The sequence below is a fragment of the Andrena cerasifolii genome, chromosome 1 (genome assembly GCF_050908995.1).
Source record: "Andrena cerasifolii isolate SP2316 chromosome 1, iyAndCera1_principal, whole genome shotgun sequence".
Taxonomy (NCBI): Eukaryota; Metazoa; Arthropoda; class Insecta; order Hymenoptera; family Andrenidae; genus Andrena; species Andrena cerasifolii.
Window position 1 is genome coordinate 32,715,326 of NC_135118.1, and position 25,437 is coordinate 32,740,762.

The window sequence follows — 25,437 nt, forward strand, 5'->3', positions numbered from 1 at the left end:
AAAAAAGGAGGAGCCGTTAATGGAAGCCAAGTTCCATCGGGCGAGCCAGCGAGCGAACTGGCGCAAAGGGATAAGGAAATCCGAGGCGGGGAATTATGCAGATTGTAGGTTGGAATCCATCTCCCGATGGGCTGCGGATGGGCATACTCTCGTACCTACGTGAGTTCATTCGAGGGGCAGGCGTTGCCCAGGACCAACTGCCCATCAGCGCTCCGGCTGGTCGTTTCGTTGCTGCTAACTTCGTCTCCTTGGGAGGACTCGTGGGTATAGGTGTGATTGGGAAGGAATCCGGCGATTCTGGTAGGAATTATGGGATTAAAAAGGACGAGAAGTTAACGAGATTAGAAAGACAAAGGATACAGGTATTAATCCGGGCATTCAGAATTGATCTGGGACCTTATGGGATTATTCATGGCAGATATAACAGGGACGACACTCCCTAGTGACTTCTTAGTTGGCTACAGTGCCGAAGAAAATTTAAAAACACAGCTACAGTGGCTCGCATTAATATTCGGACAGTTTTTAAAATCGCATAACTTTTTTAGAATTGGTTCAAGCTACTTGAGTTTTTTTGAGAAGTTAGAAGGATTAGTTTGCTAACTGATGCGTTTCGACGTTTTGAAAAAAAAATGTAGTTGGTTGGAATAGCGAAAAGAATAGTAAAGGTCGATTTTTAAACTTTTTTTTGTGAGCTTGTAATGAAAATTCACGTAATTTTTGCAGGAAAAAATCAGGATTTCAACTTTAAATAGCCGCCATTTTGTTTTAACTTAATATTTCGGAAAATTCTCTCCGTCAACCTGAGGATACATTAATATACTAACGAAATCTTTTTTGTTTTTTAAAAATGCTTCTTGGATGTCGCATGTTATTTTATTATAAACGTAAATATTTTTCTACGAAAAAATTACCAAATGTTCTTTAAATGTTGCCCTTTTAAGCGCAAAAAGTTCTGTAAAAATATACGCTTTCGCTTCTTCAAAAAAAATTCACAAATATTCGCCTCTTTTCGACCGCCTGACTAGGCATAACCCCTTAAATACACGTGAAATAGTGCACGGGTACCCGTGTACTAAAAGATACACGGATTGAGGTACGGATACGTTTAACACACGTGTGCACGTGTATTTAAATACGCGTGAAATAGGGATCTCTAATAAATAGTCAATGTGTGCACGCACTGATTTGATTGACTAAAGTATTCACATATACATTATACTTTTTAACTAAAGTGAAGAAATATTCGTTAATTTAAATAGATCAAGAACGATTACATTGGTTCAAAATAAACAACCGAGATTCTATAAGCACAGCGAGGACTTGAGAATGTTTTGAAGTGAAATTAGAAATTGAGGTTATGTGGCGCGTGCGAAGAGCAGTTATGCTTTCCACCAATCAGATCACGAAAATCGCGAATCACTGTTCTGCCTGCACCAATCAGAATCGATCACGAAAATCACGGATCACTGTGAAAAGTCACCGTGATTGGGAATGAACGTAATCGGATCACTAGTGATTGACAAACCACGGTTCTAGCCAACACTAGCTCCGTCGGTAAAAGTAACGGTAGCCTGCCGCTAAATTGCTTTGGAAAATACCTGCAACGCTTCTGTTAATTCCATAATTCCGAAAGTCATCTACGGATTATCCACGCACGCACGGCCACTAGGGGAATTAGTCACAGATTAGTAAGAAATTGAAATTCCCGCGTGAAGTGTTAAGTTCAAGTGTCAGCGTCTAATTACCGCGAACCGGATTCGAGGGATCGAAGCAAGGGCGCTGCTAACGATTATCGATTAGATACGGCTCGTCGATAATTACAAGCGTGTCGATAGTCTCGTTACGCTGCTGATAACGCGGCCAGGGATAAGTGAAATAATCGCGGAACACCTGATAAATCCTAAAGGTTCCGCTTACTTTCCACCTACAACATTACCTCCTCTATATTCTACATCCTCGTTAATCCCATCGATCATTCAGGTTAACCCCGGCTTCGTTAATTAACCACCGTTTACAAGCGACGTTTCAATTTTTTTCCAGCTGCGCCATCTGGATCGATTTCATCGCCGGACAACGTTCAACAGACGAAACGTCGGAGGGAGAGGGAAGTAGAGGGGGAGGGGGTTTCCGTAGCGCGGCAGGACGATGGAAATTTGCGCCCAGTGAACCTTGTCCTGGGGCGTCTGATTATTTCTCTATTTTCATTCCTGGAAGATAGCTCTGGCCTGGCGATCCGGTTTACCTATCTCGTCCAATAAACATCGGGACACACATCTCGCGAAAACCACTGTCCAAGGCGGCCAACGGAATCGGCCAGGCCCGTCCGATTTCGCGTCGCCGTGAAGTATCGTTTGCCACGCGCGTTGCCCCTTAATGAATGGCTGCCATCGATGCGTTAAGAATTCCGTGCCCGGGACACGCCGTTACACAGCGATCGATAAACGCCCGAGATTCAATACCGCGATATAATTAAATGCCGCAGGGACACACGCGCAGTATTTCAGTACAAGAATCCTCCACGCTCGGGCCCGCCTCTCCTAATTGGCGCTGTTAGCACGATGCTCGGGTTCACGCTGGAAACACTGATGTACGCGGTATGCTACGATCTCTTTTCCTTAATAGAACCTTACGAAACAACTTTCCCACTACTCGGCTTCCATTCCGTAGCAAGATTCCGTTCCATCACTTCGGAATAGATTCATTTTTTTTTTCAGAAGGGATTAGTAATTTGATTCGATTGCACCGTGTGTTTTGGAACACCCTATATGTGGCAGTTAAAAAGAAGCAACATTCCATTCGTGGCTTGCCACGCATCAAAGATTCCGTACAGACGTCGATATAGCGTTTTTTTTAAGCAACTACCGGCGAACCTAACCTCAAAGTTTAACCGAGAGATGAATTGAGAGTCGGTAATTCAGGGGTTCCTTGTTTCCGGTGATTTGTCGTGTCTTTGGTTACAGTGATTTCTATAGCGAATCGAGAGGGGTCAGGTCGCGTTTACCTAGTAGCGGAGGAACACGCCGACAATGGCGCCAGTTTGTTCTTTTGCTTCTTGCCAGGGCTGGCGAACGCCAGAGAAATCGGGAATTCAGGTAGTGGCCGGACGAGCTGGCTGCGGCTGGTTCGCGGGAAAGGCTCGCTGGAGAAGAAACGAGTCGAGAGCGGAGCTGTAATTTAGAGAAAAACGTTCCCCCGGAGCCGCGGGGCCCTACTTTTCGTGCGCGCCGACCCGCCTACCTGGCCTCTATTACCGCGCCTGCCCGGGGTAGCGATGGCCTCAAGACGCTTCGAATCGCTTCGGGAACGTATGACAAACGCTCCGAATCGTCCCGAACATTGCCGGAAATTAGCTCTCAGAAATATCGATTATCTCCAACGATCTGTCGCACCAATCCCCCTCTCCCCGGCCCAAGCGAACGCTCGTCACACGCCTCGTATGTACACCCTGCGCCATCTGTAACTAGAGGATTACTTAAAACACGCTTCACGATTCCAGCTCACGTGATACTGTAGTTTGGATACGCATGGATGAGTCCGTTTTTCTAAGCAAAAAATAATGCAGGACCTATAATATCCTTCTTTCCTATCGTACTTGTAATCTCCTTTGGAAAGTGACCTGTATTTAGCGTGTTTGGTGGTGGAAGTCAGGTGTAATTGGAGAATGTAAGGAAATGAAAACGTCGAGGAGTTAAGAAGGGTTGGTATGTAAGAATGGGAGAATTGAAAGGCTATTGCCAGGGATCCAGAACAACCTGCGCGTCGCTCCAACTGAATGCGCGTCTCTTATCCCCACCACCTCCTGCGGCATCCCCGCTCCCCGCCACCGCCCCTCCGGCTGCGCGCGTCATTTCTTCGGGTATACGCACTTAAGGTTTGCGCTCGCAGCGGCTTTTGCGCGGAGGTGATTCCTTCGCGGCGGTAGCGTGCCTCGAATCGCGCTCGGGGCTGTCCTTGGGCCCCCTTTCTTCTCGGAAAGGTCTTTATTCGGGAACACGACTGCGGCCACGGCGCTGGAATTACGGGCAATCAGCTGGCGTGACTTCGGGGAATTGTTTTTTCGGAAGGTTACAGCGGCTTGTATTACGGAACACTCGATTTCACGTCGTTACATTCGTTACCGTCGATTGCAGATGTCGCTGTCCCGACGGGGTTAGGCTGGGCCCGCGAGTCCGCCGGTGCATAGGGTAGATGTCCCAATTACCGTGCTTTGACGCCGACTTGCTCGCGAAGGAATTCATTGCTGACTTCTCTTACTTTAATTTTGCTTGGTGAAAATTTATATTGGTGTTTTGAACTTTTCTCTTTATTAGAGCATTTTTTTCGGGTTGAAAATGTTAATTTTTCATATTTTTTTAAATTGAAATAGTAATATATGTTTTTGTCGCAATTACCGTGCCCCGAAAAATACGTTGTTCCTATTCCCGTGCCCCCAATTACCGTGCACTTTTTTTAATAGCGTTCCCGCGGTTAGGTTACGTCTTTGAACTTTGAATTGTTCAAAATATTTTTTCGCTCTACGAAAGGTGTTATTATGTAATTTTAATACGACCTTTTCGTTACAAAAGCAAAGTACGCAAATATAAATTTCTGTTTACCCGTTCCGAGAAGCGAAAGTAAGGTTAGGTTTAGCAGTTACAGAGGGAGCCAGTGGGATTCGAGGGGCACGGTAATAGGGACAAGCGTTAAATTCCTGTCCCAATTACCGGATTCACTTTAAAAATACGAAAACGTATCAAAAGTGCTCATTTTGCTAGTTTTTCATAAAATTTGAACCTTTTATGATATAATAAACACTTTACATAAGTGCAAATCATGATAATTATTAATTTATTCACTTGTGTAAAGTATGTGTAAATCCATCGAAATCTTCATATGCATTTTTTAATTTTTTTTTACTATGCTTTAATTGTTTAAAAATGCAACCTTCTCGTTTGTAACACATACATTAATAGTTTAAATTAATTAAAAAAAATTCTCTCCTTATTTATTTATGCGAGTTTTTTTGTACGGCTTCTTTAAGCATAAAGGCACGGTAATTGGGACATCTACCCTAGGCGCGGCGTCGGTGAAAAATGTGAAGCATCAGTGAACCAACTTAAATCCCAATTTACGTACAAAATGTCTTCTTGTTATTATTGCTCGCGGGTTGAAGCTCTTAAACGGCATGGTAATGAAATGGAGGAGAATGTGATGATAATTTTCAAGGTGACACGAGGTCTGAAGTGAAGGACAAAGTACAGGGTGTGGTAGGTGTTGGAATTGAAGCTGCATTGGCGCTTTGGTACATCGAGCATTACTCAAGTCTGTTTCCAATGGGCGGCAGATGCTTAATATAGATTTCATTTCACATCTCCTGTAACCTTGAGCATTATTATACGTCGCTGCATTGGAAACAACGAAAACGGGTCCAATTTAATCTCGCGCCATTAAGGAATGTGAAGGGACAGCAAGTCCGTGACGTTGAATGCAGATTTCTTGGGGGAAAAAAAATAAAGGAGCGGATGATTTATGACAAGGAGGGAGATTTATCGCGATTACGTTCGGGCACACTGCATTCGTTACTAAGTCGAGCACGAATGGTTTAAGGCGATAACCTCGAGAGAGAGACGTATTTACTCTCGTCCTTGGAAGTCCCTAGGTTTCCTTTTCTTTCTGGAAAGAAAAAGCGACGCGGTTATTCACGGACGCCGATTGCGTGTGTATAGATGAAATTACAGAGGGCGGGCCGATCGGGCGATCGACTTCAGAAATTGTCTCTCGGGATGGAAAATTAATAAATGATTCTTGATCACGTATAAGAGTTATGGTTACCCCGCTGGTAATAATATCCCTCGACGTCTCGCGCGAATACCCCCGCCTGGGGATTTCGCTCGCACTTTCTAGGGACTTTTCCTCGTCGCGGAGACTGTTCTAGTCCCCAATACCGATCCGGGGAAATCGAGGCACTGAAATTACTCTAGATGGGGAACTGAGTACCATATTAGCCTGTATTTTGAATAAAATATTTATTCGTATTAAAATATTTATTTGTATTTATCAGTACCTTTATCTACATGCAGCTGATTTTGATTTCACATCTTTTTTTATTTTATAATTATTATTATCTCCTATTTTTTGTGATTTATTTGATTTCATGTACTTGGCGTAATTTTTTTACATTTCTGATGTTTTTTATGGGGATAATGTAATATTTATAACAAAACTTTACTTAATATATAGTAATAGCGAAGCATAATAATAACAGTCGTAGAACGTTGCTGTGAATGGAACCAGTCGTCAGGTATAAGAGAAATCAGTCCACGAGGAAATCATTCGTCAAGCAGATAGAAATCTGTCTTCAGATTAAAAGAACGATACAGACACGTTGCCGGTGTTAAATCGTGTTCGCACAGGCGTAACACGCTTGTCACTGGTATTGTTACCCACGCCTACTTCACAGATCGGTATCGGGCTCATTGTCAACGCGCGGTGCGGGTCCAAGCTTGGAGCGCTACCAGTGATGTTAACAAGAAGCACCGTCTGAATGATTATTTCCACGAACTTCCGACCTGACCTACCGAAAAGGACTGGAACGAAACTGTAGCCGACGACAGAGCTCCTCTCCCCTTCCTTACTCTAAAAGTTACTAGATTGGAATCTCCTCCACTTCAGTCATAAATAAAGCAGTGGAAAAATTAATTATATAAGAAAGGATTCCAATTACAAATTGCCGTCATTATAGAAATATTACTAATCTCGACTACTCCCCCAAAAAGGTGCCTCAAATTTGATATTTCAATCGCCCCTGAATATTTCATTTCGAAGTGCACGGTTCGGCGAAGAATTATATTATTCCCGCTTTCCCCCGAAATTACACCTATACACCCAAATCTTCTTCTCCAAAAATCCAATTTCCCGCTTGCCATTTAATCTCCGAAATGCACCTCCCCCAAAATCCAATTTCCCCTTTACAATTAATTTCGAAATGCACCTCCCCCAAAATTCAATTTTCCTTTACAATTAATCTGGGAATGCACATTCCCAAAAATTCTATTCCCCTCTTACTCTCGAAATATACTCTCCACGATGGACGTTTGTTCCCACCTCGATTTTACCTGCCGGGTCGCCCGACAGCGGCACCCCTAAAAGAGGGCGTCGCAGGTGAAAAATGTGAAAGGGAGCCGCGTCAGGGGGCATCGAGGTACCTAAATTCGTCATAGGGACTGTGACAGATTTACGGTGGCCTGCAACCAGACGCAACTGCGTGAGATGAAGCAAGGCGACGATAGGGTAACGCTAGGAGGCGACGATGCCTGGAGAAGACGCGAATGGGGTGCGAAAATGTCGGGACATCTGCTACCTCCCTGCCGCTGGAAATTATTAATCCCGTCAAAAGTACTAAATCATATCCCTCAGACTGCCAAGGACTCGAGGAGCCGGGAGGAGGTGAAAGAGAAGAAGGAGCAACGACGACACACGGGACGACGCTGACCTTGATTTAGGGTCGCAGAAAACCCTTCCTGCGAGGATCGTCCTAGGTATTTATGACTCGCTGGAACTGGTTGTCGCGAACTCTGGTAGCATCTGCGGGCGAAGGGACTCCCTCCCCCGGGAGGGGGGCAGGAAATCAAAAGTATTCATATTTCAGTGCAACGTCTACAGTGGCTGTGGTTCTTTCCTCGAGTGGGGGAATGAAACTCGCAGCTTTTTGGGGGATTGTCTTTGAATAACCTACAAATCCCATTAACTCTTCGACTTGTAAATATGCGAAAAAAAAATAAATATGTACAATTCTGTTAGACACTCCAGCTGTGAACTATTTTGGTACAATAGCGCTGCTCTAATAGGCAAAATGGAACAATGGCGGTACCGCCTTAAGGCACACTCCGTGCACAATCTCCCATAAACGTGACCCAGCCGCTTTGCATTTGGTAGAACCGAAAATTACATATTTCGTAATCTGTCACGATAATACGTTGAGCCCACTTTACGGTAACGCCCACCTATGTCCTCGGGCGATCGAGTTTCGAATACTCCTTGACGCTCATTATACTCCACAAGAGGCTAAATACGAAAGAACCCATGGACGTATTTCATTTTCCCCGTCCAATTCTCGTCTTTCGTTTCTGGCTTTCGATCGGGGCCCCCTCTGGCGGCCCGACGTGTAGTCGCGGCCGACGGGATTCCTTCCGAAAATAATGGAGGTTAATCAAAATACTCGGTAGTCTTGACCCTTTTCCCGGCGCTGGCCGAAGCGCGCGGACGGAAAATATGGCCGGAGGGTATCCCCCCTGCGGGGCATGCCGACGTAGGTAGAAACGCGGAGAAAATATAGCACCTAATGAATCGCCTCGTGCACTGACCTCATCACGTTCGGTAATGGAATTTCAAAGCACGGTCACGCTTCCCTGTCTCTCTTTCCCGCGCTTAATAGCCCCCACCTCGGTCACCGTTCGAGTTACCAGTGGCAGAAGCCAGCTCCTGCCCGCATCTCGTGGCGTTTACGCGACCGCGGCGCTCGTATTTTTCGTTAGGCACAAATTGCATTTTTTAATCTCCCCTCGAACGGTCCCCGCGTCTCGAATTACACGCGTCGGTATCGCGTTACGGTTTTTCGTGCCCGATCGTAATTGCACGTGGCGCCCTCCGCGGCAAACAGGTTCTCTAACCTCTAAGCTCGCCCGAGCTTTATCAGTGCTACGATCTCTCGTTCGCGAACACATATACGAACGTAACAAGGTATACGCATTAGTAGCGGTTTCCTCGAGTCTTCCTCGAAATTAGAGAGGTTAAAGAAGATAAACGCGATCGGGTAAAAAAATATTCAGAGACCGTAGACGCAGAAACAATAACCCTTTCACTGCTATTAGCGAATTCACTGCTGTTAGAGAACCCGAATTTTTTCGACCAGCTCGAAGAGAACCGAGCGGCTCGAGTAGAACCGAGAACTCGAATTTTTTCGAGCGGCTCGAAGAGAACCGAGCAGTTCGAGTATGTCAAGTAGTTTGAAGCTTGAATGTTTGGAATATTTTAGAATACATATGTTTATCGACTGGATAATGGTTCGTAATAATGTGAGTAATTAAAATGTAAACTGCAAAAGAAAATATTCTCTAACTATTGAAAATAATTTTTCGCGTATGTATGATTTAATAATATTTCTTAAGAAATATATAGTTCATGGTTACCCGAGATTTACCGAGCGCTTTGCTTTCGAACGAGCAGCAGTCAAGAGCTTGAAACGTTGGACACGTCGCTTAGGGACGGCATAACACACCGCCTACATTACGCCAATGACCCAGAAGCGTGCCCAAGTGGGTATACCACGTATTAAATAATTCCTCCGTCTATATAACTGTCTTCGCTCAATCCCCGTGCACCTAAACGAACCAGGGACCGTAGAAGCTCCGATGGGTTCTAACGAAGGCGAACGTTGCATAAAAATTCATTCGCACCAATTTTCGTGAGCTTCGGCAGGCCGATCACGCGCGCGGAACCCAGTGTCCCGTAAGCGACCGCTGAGGCGACGGTCCGTTTATGATTGGTACGAGTCCCATGGCGGTCGTTCCGACGAGCGGACCTACAGGCATATCCTCCGGGGTTGTACGGGTTCCGCGACGCTAGAGGGCAGGGGCCGCGCGCGCCTACCCGTAGTAGCCGGGCTTAATTCGGCCGTACCGCGAGATATATTAATTAACGATGGTCCGACTTGCAACCCAATTTAGAAGCAAGCACCTTGTTTGCATACAAAGGAGCATCATAGAGCGAGTTCGCACCCTCGATTCCGCGCCGATACAAATGGCCCTCGCTGGAAGACTTGGTTATAACCGGCTGGCGGCGTGAGAGAAGGGGGGGGGGTTAACGAGAGAGCAGGCAATACGAGAAAGCAGGGGAGGGGGGGGCGAAGGAAAAAAGGAGGTGGAGGAATGACCAGAGAGATAAAGGAGAGCAACAGTGCGAAGGGGAACGGAGGACCGAGAAACAGGAGATGAAAACGAGTAGGAGGCCCGGCGAGAGCAAAAAGCGAGAGTAAAAACCGTGGAAAATGGTGGAAAGAAGGAAAGGGACAGGTGCTAACGGTAACAGGAGCAAGTGTGCGAAGGTGGGTTGCGAAGGAGGTAGATGGAGAAAAAGTTGCGGGGCACAGGGGAGGAGGGATACAGCGGGAAGTACTGTGAACGAGACTGGTTAAAACGCGTGCTAAGTGTTTAAGGAAGACTCTTAACTGTTGACTGCATACTCGAGGCGCACTTGTGCGCATGCTTGAAGGGAGCGTGCACGAGCACAGCGCGCCGAGTGTGCTTCCTTGTTGCTGAGTTCGCGATTCTCTCCTGGCAAATATCATCGACTTCCTGCATTTAATTAAAAGTTTTGGACCAGTCACGCTGCGTTAGCTGCTTCCTGTCTGCTCGTTTAACCTCACAGCGCTCAGCGTATCTGGGGATTGTACGGTACACCGATGTTTCGTGAATCTGGTAATTTTGTAACTCCCTTGATATGGTTCTAAATATGCAGCTAATTTGAAGGTTAAGTTTACCGTGTTTACGATTGTTCAGTTTGCAGAACGTCGACTCGAGCGAACAGTCGTTCAGTCGGTAAAGAAGCTCAACAGCGATGCTCCGTCGGTAACAGTTTCTAGCACACGCTAACTTGGCAACTCGTCCGACAATTTCCCCAAAGTTCTTCGAATTAATGAGACTCGTTCTTCCGGGAAAGCGACAATAATGTACGACCAGGCTGGTAAGGCTTTATTAAAAGCCGCCGGAGAGGAACTGACGCATAATTCGAGTAACTTTGTTCATAAAAGCGAACGTCACCTTTATCCACGTCGTTACTTATGCATACGTCATTTCTCTCGCGGCAGACATCGAGAAGGGGGCTTCGCGGGAGTGGTAAAGGTACAGTTCACAGAATTGCATTTCTATTCGCAAATCTGCTTTCGATTACCGGACACTTGAAAAATTATTGTGATATCCTCGAAAATTGAAGGTTCAACTGGACAAAAGCATTGTAGTAATTGTACTACGTTGCTAAAGGGAAGCACGAGAAGGTATTCGTGGTAAAAAGTGCAGAGAAAGATTCGCAGAATGCAGAGCGAGGTCAAGCGTCCTTACGGTATGGAGGCGCTCTGCCTCGACGGTCGGGCGGGTTGCATTCTCACAGGAGTCCCACAGCTCGTAAACAGGGATTATAACCCGCTCGGAGCCGGTTACTAGTAACATAAGACAGTCTAGTCCAAGCAGCCACTTAAGAGGAGGTGCTCTGCTCATCTGGCCGAAAAATTGAGCAGGGCACAAGTAGATGGATATTATGCAAAAAGTTTTGCAGAATTATATTTGTTATTCATTGAGTAAAAAATTCATAAAGATTGCACATTTTTCGGCCGAATCGGTCTTATGTTACTAGTAACCCGCTCCGGGCGGGTTACAATCCCTGTTTGTAAACGAATTCATCGATGAATACGTGACAAGTTTATCTATTTATTTATTTATTATCATAAACGGGTTAAAACCCATTATATAGCAAGGATACATAACGTTTTCCAGCAGGAAGGAACAATTCCAGCTGACAGAGATTTGTTAAAAATAATCCATAGGGGACGAGCTAACACAAAGCTACATGATAAAAGAAAGATTGGTGGAATCCCGCCAATACCAGGTCCCTTATTTAGGTCCAAGGAATTAAGCTTGGAAAATACCTCGCTAATATTGATAGTCAAGTCGGAAATGCAAACAGGGTTGTCAGAATTGATCACAGGGTAACTAGCCAGTTTAGGAACGTAAACAGACCCTAAATATGAAGCAAAGAGGTTTGCAATAGAGGTGTCATCTAGGTTACAACTAGCTGTTGTAATATCGTTGTGCATAGTATTTGGAAGACCGTGGTAGCGGCGTCTAGCATTAACAAAGCCCCAAAAGGATTTGATATTGGCTTGCATCGAAGATTCGATGCTTTGAACATATCTCATATAGCACTGTTTGGAAACCTCCTTGCACACAGAGCGCAGGCTAGAGAAGTTAAGGTAGTCATTATAAGAATTCGTTCTTTTGTGAACTCGATGGGCATATTTTTTCCTCCTGATTACCCCAATCAATTCTGGAGAGAACCACTTAGGTCGTGGTCGTCCTTCACTTGTCCCTTACTTTCCAAAGTAATAAATACATGGATAATAAATTTTCTTCTGAATATAATCATTTCTTACTAAAATTCGTAGATATACAATATTCTACGATTTTAAGTGTTTTAATCAAACACTTTATTCGTCAGCTGACCAGTGTTCGTTCGAAAAAATTGAAATCAACCCCCTATGTGAATTTATTTCCCAGAATTTCCCTTCTTATTCGAAAGCTACTGAATTCTCCAACACAATATTTTTATTCACTTTACGTAATATAAATGTTTTTATATTCCTGCGCACGCGTTTAGTTCGGGGGAATCAGAACGCACAAGGGTTCGTCACAAGCGTTGTAAGTAGATCAATTTAGAGCTTTCCACAGAACTAGACGTCAGATTCCCGCGTAAAGGGGCGTGTTTAACTCAATTTTCGCGTCGAAGGGGCACGCTTCGATTCAAACGCAGCCTCTTCAATTTATGGTACGCCTCCCACGGGGGCGTGGGGGAATTTCCGCCACGGCCTTGGCTCAATTTCCGCCGAAGCTGCACCCCTAAATTTCAGATAACGCCGCAACTTGTCCCCCGCATATCCTGCCTGCGGGTGCCTCGTTCACGCTCCCGCGCCCTGCGAACCGTTCCTTTCCGAATTTCGGTCTGCCAAGCGAGCGTTTCATATTTTTCAAGGAGCGACTTTGGAAAATTTTAAATTCCACTAGGATTCGTCATTTCCAGAAGGGAAACTGTTTCGCACCTAAGATTTTAGAAACTGGGAGAAGTAATATTCTAAGTGTCGCCAATTTTATAAAATTGGAACCCCCAAAATTCTACCCCAAAATCCACAGGTTTCTGAATTTTGAAATGCAAGTTCCTTAAAAAATTTATTTAAAAAAAATACCTCTAATAAAGTCCAAAACAACTCGAGTAATCAAATTCATATATTAAACAAAGTGAACTTCAATGTCGACGAATATTAACACTCAAAATCCCCAAATTCGTAAAATACTGAACGCTGCTTTACCAATCAAATTATTCGATTATACAGAGTTCCAAAATTGAGGGTCAGAAAAACGTTTCTACAAACGTATGCTGGTTTTACTAGAATTTTGACTTCCAAATGCAAACATAATCTCAGATTTGCTGCATCAAATGCTGTTTTTGTGCAACTTGCTTGGACGTTTTTATAAATGAAATTAATAGTGAAAAATGAAACGACGTATAAAATGTTTATTGTCTTCGATTTCGGCATGCAAAAATATATATTAAAATTAAAAACAGCTAAAACATGAATAAAAATTCGCCGCTATCAGGCCCGCGTTATCAACCCCTCCTTCAAAATTTCACAAAATCCACCAGCCGACATTAGAAACCCGCAGAAATCCCGCGAACGTTGCAACAGTCTCCCCCAAAGCAACACGGTATCAGCGATCTACATTTTCCCCTTGATGGTGGTTAACGCCGCCCCTAAAAAAAATACGACGCCGATCCAAGCGGGGTCCACGCGACAGAGTCCACGGTGAAGGGCCACCTGGAAGCGTGGCCAGGTATCAACAGGGAAGGACACCCGTTTATCTGACGGCGATCCTACCGGGAGTGGTACCGCGGAGGCCTGATTCCCCAGCCCCCGAACGATCTGTCTCACCGGTGGCTGTAACCAGCGTTAGTTCGGTTTACGCTTCGGGCGGCTCTCAGACCAGCCTAAGCTGTAATATAGGGGAGTCGAGCATTTAGCTTATCACGGTCGACTATCTCTACCGGTGGCATACGCCTCTACGTTAGGGGAGGGGGGAGGCTTTTCACCCCTCCAGGCGAGCACGGGGTCGCGCGCGCCTGTACAGTGGATCGAGGATGGGCGACGCGAAGGGGCCCTTAAATCAGCCGTTGTCTGCCTGGGGGCAACGGTGAATTTAAGCTGGAACGTTATCGAGGCGAGACTGGACCGGAGATAAGCCCTTGTACACGACGAATTAGGCGTCCACCTGTAGGGGACCCATAGGGGGCCTGGAGCGGACATTCCGAATGGAGTGGGAGGATAGTTGACTCGGAGGAGGTGGAAGGGAGTACGGAATACTTCTTGAAAATTATTCTGAGGATTTGGTGAGATCCTTGGGTTGCTGGAGAGGTATTAGGGTCATTCCACGCGAAGTCGGACACTTTTCGGAGTAACGTTTCAGATTTTGGCGCAACTTGGATATGTTGTAGTCTCTAGGGGTATATAAACATATCTCGAAGGATTTTTCGAAATGTCAAAAATTGTGGATGTTACAGCTTTTTGAAATATAGTGTTTACTATTTTTCCAAAAATTATAACTGTTGAACTAATACACTGATAAAAATGACCTTTTGGGTGCTTACAGTGCAGATATAAGAGTACCTAATAAAAATTATTTCACTTAATAAAAACGAATATTTGACCATTTATTTAGTAATTGTTCTAAACAAATGCAATTTTATAGTTGAAGGCACCTTTTTAAAAGTTTGGAAAAAATAGGAGGATAAAGCCCTGTTTTTCCTCTTTATGGACATGTTTTGAAAAACGGGGACGTTTTAACGGAAACTACGCTCATATAGTTTGCAAAAGAAAAAACTGAAATTAGATTTCGAACCTGCTGTTACATCTCCATTTCTACCGAACACTTTCTAGCGAAAAAAATATCTTTTATTGTTTGAATGTGAACTGAAATACCCTGAAAGTTTGGAAATGATCCGCTTAACAGTTTCTTAGAAAAAATTTTCCAAAAATCACCTTATTCCTAGCATCCCAGATAGGACTCAATTTTGTCGAAAATGAAGCCTTGCTTTTTCAATTAATTGCAAAGAAATAAAGTAAACTTTTTTTAAAAAGCATCTTTATATGATCCATCTGTAGCGCCATCTATGATGCACCTAATTGAGTTAATTAGTTTGAATGCCCCGGAGAGGCACTTGCGGAAAAAACCTCTTTTCGCCCATAAGCTGCCGTTGTACTCTTACTACACAATTGACCCTATTAATAGGGCTATGCGGTACGCTAATCAGCAGTTTAATGAGGTTGACCCCTTCATAGGCTCGCTCAGCTCTTTTCGCGCGAGATTATTTAGTCATTTAGCAAATTCACGTGTGGTTAATTAATGAATTAATTAATATTTACTTTTGTTCTAGACGCTCTGTTTTATGTATATATCTTGTATATTAAGGGATTTCTCGTTAAATATAATAATAATAATAATAATAATAATAATAATAATAATAATTTTTGGCGAAAGAAGCAGTGTCTTTTAACAAACATTGTGTCAAATAACAAGACCAAGCTTCAATTTATTTCTTTGTAATTAATTGAAAAAGAAATACTTTTCATAGCTACCGAGCACCAATTTTCAATTAATCCTCACCATGATAATGACCATTTCGCGTATTCTTAAACGGACAATGTTTCCTTAACAAAAACCTACCACTACCTCTCACAATATTCAGCCACTGGTCATCCTCAACGTGTCACCCTCGCGTGAATTCGATCCCATTCACCCGCCACCATCCCCAAACATTCCAAACATCACAGTGACACTCTTTCCCTCGAAATCCTCACCCTCCAATATTAATTGGGGCATCGCATGATACTGACACATATACCGGAGCGAGGCGTTTGGAAACCTACCACTCACGATTAATTGATCCTCCTCTGGGAACTCGGTCGCCGCGTAACACGTAAAATTCACTCGCACACCCTAAAGAGGGGTGGTTGTCTACTATTCGGGACGAACTAACTGCGCCCCCCTTTCTCCGGGCATTGAAAAGCAGCTGCTTACGAGAGGACGCGTGAAATACGAGCGGAATATCGGAAGTGGCTTTCGACCAGGCGACTCTCTCCCGATCGATCGATGCCCGGATAAAAAGGAGAGAAAGAGAGCCAGCCAGCTACTTTTACGGCCGCGTGGCGTGTGCAGATCGGTGCCACGGAATCCGTAAACCATAAAGACACGACAGCCTGCCAGGATTTACGATGAGAAAAGAGGCACAGCCGCGTCGATCGTAAATCACCGATCCTCCGCGATCAGGAACGAATACGTAATCTACCCCGTGATTGATATAATGGCGCAGGGGGGACGCTGTTAATTGAAACGATGGCGTCTTGCGGACGGTTAGAACTAGGTCTGTGGTAGGTCGTCAGGGTTTTTGTGATGAAGTGGATTTTCAGTGGTTTTTAGCTGCGGGATGTCTTTGAATTTGTAATTTTGTCGGTGGGATTAAGGTGTTTTGCAAGATTGGCGTCTTTGGGATTGTAAAGCGAAGGCGATGAGATCGAAGCTTAGGTCTGGAGTCTTTGGAGAGTTGTTGAGACGGTTATTAATTTGGAAGGTATTTTTTAAATGGTAATTAGACCTGGAGGTAAGCTTCTTGCAGGTTGCAGGGGACTTGCAAGGGGAGGTTCCCAGGTGTCCGCCTCCGATTGCTTTGAATTTTGGATATGTTTTAGAGGACCGAAAAATAAGATATACGTGTTTTTTTATAGCGGCCAATTTTCATATTTAGGGGGTGAAACTACTCCCCAAAGTTATAAGATTTTTCGGGTTTTCATCTCCGATTGCTTTGGTTTTTGGATATGTTTTAGAGAACCGAAAAATAAGAAATACGTCTCTTTTTATTTTGGCCTGCTTGAATGTTTAGGGGGTGAAACCACCCAACAATGTTCATAAGAATAGTTGGTGCCCGCCTCCGATTGCTTTGGTTTTTAGATACGTTTTAGAGGACCCATATAACTTTGAGGAGTGGTTTCACCCCCTAAACATGCAAACAGGCCGAAATAAAGATACCTGTTTCTTATTTTTCGGCACTCTAAAACATGTCTAAAATTCAAAGCAATCGGAGGCGAGCACCAACTATTCTTATGAACTTTGGGGGGTGGCGCCACCCCCTAAACATTCAAGCAGGCCAAAATAAAAAGGCGCGTATCTCGTATTTTTCAGTCCTCTAAAATATATCCAGAAACCAAAGCAATCGGAGACGAACACCTGAAAATCTTATAACTTTGGGGAGTAGTTTCACCCCCTAAATATGAAAATTGGCCGCTATAAAAAAACACGTATATCTTATTTTTCGGTCCTCTAAAACATATCCAAAAACCAAACCAGTCCGTAGCGGACACCGACTATTCCTATGAACTTTGGGGGGTGGTTTCACCCCCTAAACATGCAAATGGGCCAAAATAAAAAGACACGTGTTTCTTATTTTTCGGTTCTCTAAACCATATCCAAAAACCAAAGCAATCGGCGATAAACACCTGAAAATCTTATAACTGTGGGGGTTGGTTTCACCCCCTAAATATGAAAACGGGCCGCTATAAAAGAAACACGTATAACTTATCTAACTTCGCTGTCATTTCTAACACTATTCGTCTAGTGAAATTCCCATCCTCCCACGAAAAGAAATTGCTTCAACTTCTTGCTCGTCCACAAAACCTTTTTAAGGTTAAAGATCCTTAATCACCTATTGTCTCCGATCTGAACTCGAGTGTCGCTCAATGGGAGACCTTTTCTAATTATTTCCAACGTTCTCCAAGCAAGATGTAGTTAGGTACAGCCATACTGACACTTTCACATGTGTTTGTTCTCAGGCTAGCACCACAGTGATCGCTTAAAATTCTTTAATATTTATTTATGCACTTTCAAGACTCTACAGAGTCTTAACGCAATGGTTATGCTCCGCCACTTCGTGTATGCAGTGTCCGGTAAAAACATTAGCACATTTTATATTTTCGCATATTCTACAAAATTCACAGAAAAGAACCTGAACAGTGAGCAACTTTGAGTTGACAAAAATCATTTCGCAAATTTGAATTAAAATAAGAATTACTATGTAAAGAATTGCAAATTTAGGCATTGATATTTAGTAATATCTCCTTCTCGTCGAATAACTTCAAGAAAGTTTAGGTAATAATTTGCACAATTTTTTAATGCATTTTTCTCTGAGCTTCCCCGATGCTTCGATCATACACACTTGAATGTATGCATATTCTGGTAGAAATTTAGTTCCTGCCCCCCCCCAAACGACCAAATAATAATAAGATGAGAAGAAGAGGAGCTAGCTGACGCATAAAACCACCCCCTCTGCCTTCCCCAGTAGATCTTCACCGAGGATCGTTATTAAAAACCGTCGATCCATCGAGCCGCCTGCTCAGCAACCAGAAGGACGAGAAAAGGCGGCGGTAAATCCAGATTTAATAGAGAGTCCTCGCGTGAACTTACTTCCATATCGCTGGAAAGGTAACCCCCTGGACCTGACGTCGGCATATTGCATTATCGCTCGACTTATGGGATCCCATATTCAATATGATGCAGAGCGGGGGCGTGGGTATAAGGGATCCGGCGAGCAACCAAGAAGAGGGTAGGTTCGAAGGTATATTTCAAAGCGGAGGGTTTTCCTCAGGTCCGCTGGCTTGTCCAGGACCGTGTGTCATGGCCGACGACGTGGGGCAGGGAGGAATAATCGATGCTAAGACGCGTTGAAAATCATTTCGAAAGGGAACATGTGCAGACGATGGAATTAACAGTTTAAATAGGGCAGAGTTTTGAAAAATATCCCTTTAAATATGGTCAGGTCTTTCCGTTTAATCTCGAAATAAATCTTCGAGGACTCTGCGACAATAGTTTCGAAGCTCTACAGAAAATATCCACGCGAAAACAGGGCACGCTGAAGAAACAATCTGTGACGAATTAGTTTAAGTATTTTATTTATTTATTTATTTATTTATTTATTTATTAATCATGAACGGGTTAGAACCCATTATATAACAAGGATACATAACTACATATATGCATACTATATCAAATTATACTTAACAATGGAGAGAAAAATGAAAAAATAGAGGTGAAGAATGAGTAATGAGAAATGAAAAATGCACAATGAAAATAGAAATGAAGATGAGAATGAGAAAATGAGAATGAGAAAAGGAGAATGAGAAACTGAGAATGAAAAACTGAGAATGAGAAACTGAGGATGAGAAACTGAGGATGAGAAACTGAGGATGAGAAACTGAGAATGAGAAACTGAGAATGAGAAACTGAGAATGAGAAACTGAGAATGAGAAACTGAGAATGAGAAACTGAGAATGAGAAACTGAGAATGAGAAACTGAGAATGAGAAACTGAGAATGAGAAACTGAGAATGAGAAACTGAGAATGAGAAATTGAGAATGAGAAAACGAGAATGAGAAAACGAGAATGAGAAAACGAGAATGAGAAAACGAGAATGAGAAACTGAGAATGAGAAACTGAGAATGAGAAACTGAGAATGAGAAACTGAGAATGAGAAACTGAGACTGAGAAACTGAGAATGAGAAAACGAGAATGAGAAACATGAGAATGAAAATGAGAACGAAAATGAAAATAGAAATACATAGAAAATAGATTGAAAGTGAAAAGTGAGGGGTGTTAGTAAAAGTGTATACTATTAAATTTAGTTTTGTCGCGTTAACGGATTACCAGCTATTTTGATCATTCGCTCTTAGCATTCTGTGCAATTTACTCCTTAATACGTCCACAGATTCATGAAAGAAATCATCTGCATCAGCATATAAGTTTGCTTGTTATAGTAGCCGGTTAATCGGATCAGAAGATCCATATTTTGTTTTGTACACGATATAATAGAATAAGGGTTTTTCCCTGAGCGATCTGGGTGGAGCATATAGTTTTATTTTAATTCCATATTTCCATTATTTCCATTTTTATTATACATTAGTTCAAATTTTTAATTCTACTATTCACGTAGATTGTTTGTTCATTTATATATTTCCAATTTTCTAAATTTAAGGACATAGGGTATATGGCTTGTGTTACAAATTATAATCGGCAGGGTAAATTGTGTCTGTTGTAGTGTGAATTTTTAATACTTATTCAGTTACAATAAACTTAACGAACACACTTCAAATTAGCATTATTTATTAAACAGAAAATTTATATGAAACTGTGTACAAACTGATGAATACACTTCCTTTTTAATTAATCCTTCCTTACCTACCAATTATTATTTCACAAAAAGTCTTGTAACTATTAACATAAGACGCTACGAAATCCCTCGACATCAGTCAACGCGTTAACCCTTAACTGGTATCTTGGGGTCGCTCATGACCCCAGGCACGCAAAGTTCGCAGCAAAATTTTTGGTTGTCTAAGCTTGTAAACTGTTTTCCTAATTAATTTTATAATAATAGTTTAACTTTCTAGGTTTCTATTATTTTACACATTACCTAAGAACAAAATATTCATAGAGGTTGATTCAGGGTCGACTTTACAAATTTCTGTGTCCTTTTTTATTTGGGGTCTGCCACGACCCCAGTATACCAGCCACGTTTGCCAAAAACAGTATACCAGTTAAGGGTTAAGATCATAAATCAGGTTTTCCATGGAATCCAAGTATTTCAAATAATTCTGCGCATGTAGCCAGAAATTCGAGTCGGCCCACTACTCCTAATATCTCTTCAAAATTATAGTTCCTATATCCCACCCTCCACATCTCTCCTTATTACCCCCGCACACCCCAAGGATCTTCGTCAGACAAAAGCACCTCCGAAACAATATCCCCGTGACGGTCCACCTAAATAGCAACAATGGGGGGCAAGAGACGTGCGTGGCTACGGCCGAGAGGGAGAAACGACGGGGTTCCTACAGCGACGATGATCGTCGAGGGGAGGAGGACGCGTGAAGCATTTCTTCCAGACTCGAAGGAAGGTCCTCGCCGTTGCTGGGACGCACACTGGGGAAATTTCGCGATTTTATGACCAAAACCACAAAAATAAATTTTTCAATTCAACAAAATAAATGCAAATGTCAATTGAGGAACTAATATGAGTATCAAATGCCACCAATTTTACTGTTAAATATTTTAATACAAAGCTCGTATAGACTCGCAAATGTTTATGTTCATGCGAGGTTAGACCGATCGCAAAGAATTAATCCAGATTTTCAAGTTGCTTCAAACACTTACATTGTGTTATCCAAAGATCTGAAAATAATTTCAAGGCATGGATTCAATTCCTCGTGGTGCGTAAGATATCTTTTTGTCCTCAAAATAATTATGTTACGGTTTTTAATGCGTAATTTATACAATTTTTAAAGTAGTGTTTTAGAAATAACCTTTTCATATAAGAATGAATTTTCAATACATAAAATAGTTATGAATCCCATAATATCCTGCAATGATTTTCATTCCTATTTTACGTTCGACTATTTTCATTTTATAAATGCAATTATTAATCGCTAATAGTTGCTAATCTTGTAATTATATGCATTTTTTTAAACACGATCCAGTGTGTCTTGTCTAACATACGACCTAACTGTGACCGAGGCTGGTTCACATGTTATACATCACAAGCCTTTTTATTCTTTTTTAAACGATTTTATTCAGCTTCGATCCTCTGTTTGATTGTTTGTATTATGTACGTTTGTTTGTCGTCAGAAGCGATAACCCTTCTGCTACGCCCTGCTGCACAGTAGCAGAGGCATGCTCTAACAAAGAAGCAAGTGTATAAATGTAAATAATAAAAAAAATTTTATTGTTCGTAATTTTTGTAAGCACTGTTTTTCGGATAAATTAATTTCTCATATATTAGAACGTAAAACTGGTGAATTTTATATATTAAAAATAATTCTTCAGGTTTTGACCACGAAAATGGATATAGTTCTTCAATTGCGTTAAATTTGTAAAATTAAAAAATTTCATTTCTGTAGTTTTGGCCACAAAATCGCAAAATTTCGCCACTGTGGGACGCCTGGAAGCAGGAACGCAGAGGGGTGACTAGTAGGAGCCGCGGGGGGTGGGGTCCTCGCGTGTTATGGTCAACGCGTTCCCTATAATAAAACTGTTCCCGTAGCGGGGGTGGTGGGTTAGACTAGAGGGTGAATCCCGCGGGATATAAATGTTGGTGGGGAGGGGGGTGCGTTTCTTTGGACCGTGGCCGGCCCAGGCAGATTCAATCACGACCCTTCCTATACCGAGCGAGCTCGCGCCTCGAATACCAAGCAGACCTTTTCCGCCTCGGCATTACGGCGGTCCCGGCGTCTTTGATCGTGACAGGAATCCTGTACACAGCGGTAGAATTCACCTTTCCTCGAGATCCGACCGCCACCCCACCTTGTGCGCCCACTTACCCCTGGCAGAACAGCGCGAAGAAGGTGAGGTCTGGGGAGTTTTCAGGGTTCTCAGGGTCTTCGCTACCCTTTTTTTGGATTCTGCTTGACATATGTCTTTGGTATTTGCGGATTGTGAATGAGTGGAGGGGTGGGTCGAAGGGGAGGGAGTGTTTATGAAACCGCGGATGTTAGCTGGAAATTAGTTGAGTTGGTGAAGGTTTTTGAGGGGGAGAGGAGAAGTATCTGTAGTATCAGAACGCCTGGGAATAGGTGAGTGAAATTGAGTTGCCTGCGAAAGGGGTAGAGAGTGCGTGCAATCAGAAACAGTATTGTAGCATTTGTAGCGATACTTCCGTACTCGCCACTTGAGGGCGTTTCGACCTCCACCACCAATTTCTATATAATAGTAATAATTCTGTTTTGCACCAGCGGCCGTAGCCGCGATGGAAAACACCGGTTCTCGTTAGATCACCGAAGTTAAGCATCACGGGCGGTGTACTGGGGAAAGATGGGTGACCACCTTTCTCCCGGTGCGCTGCTGCTGCTGGGACCCGAAGGAGAGAGGAGGGATAAAAAATATGTGTGACTATAGTTCGTTGGGCAATATAAGCAAAAATAAGCTTGAAACGCCCATCCTGCTTAAAACACAGGAAAACAATAAAAACAAACAAACAAACAATTCTGTATTGCACAGTAGAGTCAGGTGGGGTGGAGTGTAATAAAAAAGTGAATAAGGATTGTAGACAACAGAACGTATAATAAATCAACTTTTCTTCTGGACTTAAACGATCAACAGTCTTGGTCCTTTGAATCAGATTTAGCAGCTGTTAACAAGTATCTTTAAAAGCTATTACAATCTACCCCAAGAATGTTGTTACGTTGTTAATCCTACTGCCCCAATTTCGTTTTAAAAAGTAGTCTCCTTGCCGAAGTGTAAGATATCAAAATCTACCTAATTCCCTACCAAAGCGAGGTACGCAGCTCGTGTTTCTACTTCGATGGATCTGTGAACCTTCCTCGTGCCTACTATATGGACCTTCTCAACACTCTGCGGCAGACTTGAAAGAAGTTTGAAGAAGAAGAGTTCGACGAGCTGCAGGCACAGACAGACAACGGTCGATGTCAACAGGCTGTGGGAAACGATAAGCCTGGCCTGTAAAGCGAAATATGGAAGGAGAGCACCGTAGCCTCCCTAGCGCAGGGTCGGTTTATTCAGGACGTAAAATTAAGTTATGGGCCCCCTCCTCGAAGGATTAATGATTCCGTGGCGGTTTCGGTGCTCGTTCCCAGTCAGCCTTCGTTCTGCCGGCCGCTTTAGGATTGTTTACCTCCCTCTGCAACTTTATTTACGTCGTTTGGTATTCTTTGATCCCCGGCGCGGTTACGGAGATCCTCTGGCTGAGGGCTTTCACCGAATTAAGGGTGCACACTCGTGGCTTCTCGTTGCGGCTGGGATTAGATCCGGGGGATGCTGGGGTGGGTTGGGACGTCTGTCAGTTTATGAAGGTGTTGTTATTGCTGTTAGTTGATGGGTCGAAGAAGGGCGGTTCTGGGGATGGATGGAGAGAACTGTAGGAGGGAGCGAAGACCTTCTTGGGAGAGGTTGGCAAAGATTGTCCGGAAATTTCAACAATTTTTTATACATTTGTTCGATGGATTCGACATTTGTAAGGGTTCGTTAAAGTATGATAAAAGATTATAGTTAGAGTTCTTTACCATTATGCGGTGTTCGCACGGCACACGCGTGAAAATTATCGAATTTTTCTTTCGAGGTTGTAAGGCTCGATTCACCGGTTGGTACGCGTATAAGCCGGACGATCTATCACCCGCCAAATTAATATTGGGTGACTGTTTAAATTATTACGTGTCGATTCTGATCTGAACGATGATCTGAGAAGTTTAGCTCTGCTTGTGCCGATGGTCCGAATGCTGACCTCATCAAAACACCGAACCGTACTATTCCCGAAATCATTGACTTCTGGTCTTGTCCAGCTTTTCGATGTCAAAGGCGGACAAGACATCTGATTTTTGGGAGGCGCCAAAATGCCTGATTGGCTCAGCCTTGCTTGAAGAGGAGGAACCTTCCCTCCACGATTTCGGTGATGGAGGAGGAATCCTCTCCTTCTTCGTGACGTAGCGGAGGAAAAACCTGGCATCTGGCTAACAAACCTCGCTAGGTTGATCGGCCGGAGCGTCTCGCCGGGGTCGCGGTTTATGACCGTATTGTCCCGCGAGTCAGCGGTGGTCGACGGTATGTACCGTATTGAAGTTACCGTACACCACCCGCTGACAGAGCAATCAACGGATTTTCCCAGAGCGAGGACGGTCGAAGTGTCGAAAAAAATAGCACGATGCCGAATTGCCACCTATTAGACATCTGGCAGGCAAATGCTCCCCGAGACTTCGACGGTAAGCAATTGCCTAGTAATAAAGGGTCGCTGAATTTCTGCCTCGCTCTGAGCCCCCCTTTGTTCCCGTAAGACGGAACATGCGGTGCTCCAAAAGATATACACACCTTCGTTATCCTTAATCAAGATTAATCGAAAGCTGCCGTTTGTGCCGTTCTGTTTCTTATTTCTAATACACCCACAGGGTTCAGAACCATCGGCTCGGAATCGAGGCGAGCTTTCGCGTAAAAAGGAGCAGCACTTTTGTTCTCGTCAGCCTGGAAAGACGGTCGCGCGCCGTGCAATCTGCGCCCGCAGCCATGCAACCCGACTACGCTGCCTGTCGGTTGGCGCGATCGGTGCACGGCGCGTTCAGTCCCAGAAAGTAGGGGACGGAAGCAAGCACACCTCGAGTAATATTCAAGATCCACGTAGTACAGGCTATTTCAAAATAAATGTTCCCCTTTCTATGAACATGAAATCAGCAACAAGTTGACAAATAAAATGTTCTCTCCCTCTAAACTCCAACTTGAATGTTAAACTCCGACGTAACTTCAAAATCCAACTCCAAATAGAGCAACAAATCTACAGTATAAACTTGTTACGCTGTTCCAACAAACTATCCCCCAGCACTGCTCTGAAAACCAAAGTTACCCCAACGCGCGCGAAACAATCGATTTTCCTCCCAAAGAACACGGTTCTTTTTGCCATCTCACCCCTCTCGCCCCCACCTTTCCCTTGTTTCTTTCCGCAGGGACACAAAGGGAAAGGGGAAAGCGGCGGCTGGGGGGGACGAAGAAGACGGACAGTTTTCCCGCGGCGGTATCGAAGTTTCGCTCAAGTTTCGATGGAGCTGCG

The 25,437-nt window shown here is 43.5% G+C and overlaps 1 protein-coding gene across 4 annotated transcripts in view; it reads right to left on the reverse strand.

Annotated features, from left to right (window-relative positions):
* LOC143377201 (uncharacterized) overlaps window positions 1–25,437 on the reverse strand; it is a 187,819-nt gene that overhangs the window by 44,540 nt on the left and 117,842 nt on the right. The window contains exon 1 of one of the 4 annotated variants that reach the window (XM_076828278.1): window positions 8,343–8,588. The exons of the other annotated variants lie outside the window; for them this stretch is intronic. Coding sequence (XP_076684393.1) covers window positions 8,343–8,347 — 5 coding nt within the window. The 5' untranslated portion in view covers window positions 8,348–8,588. Of the gene's footprint in view, window positions 1–8,342; window positions 8,589–25,437 lie in introns of those variants that run through there. 4 annotated transcript variants of the gene reach the window in all.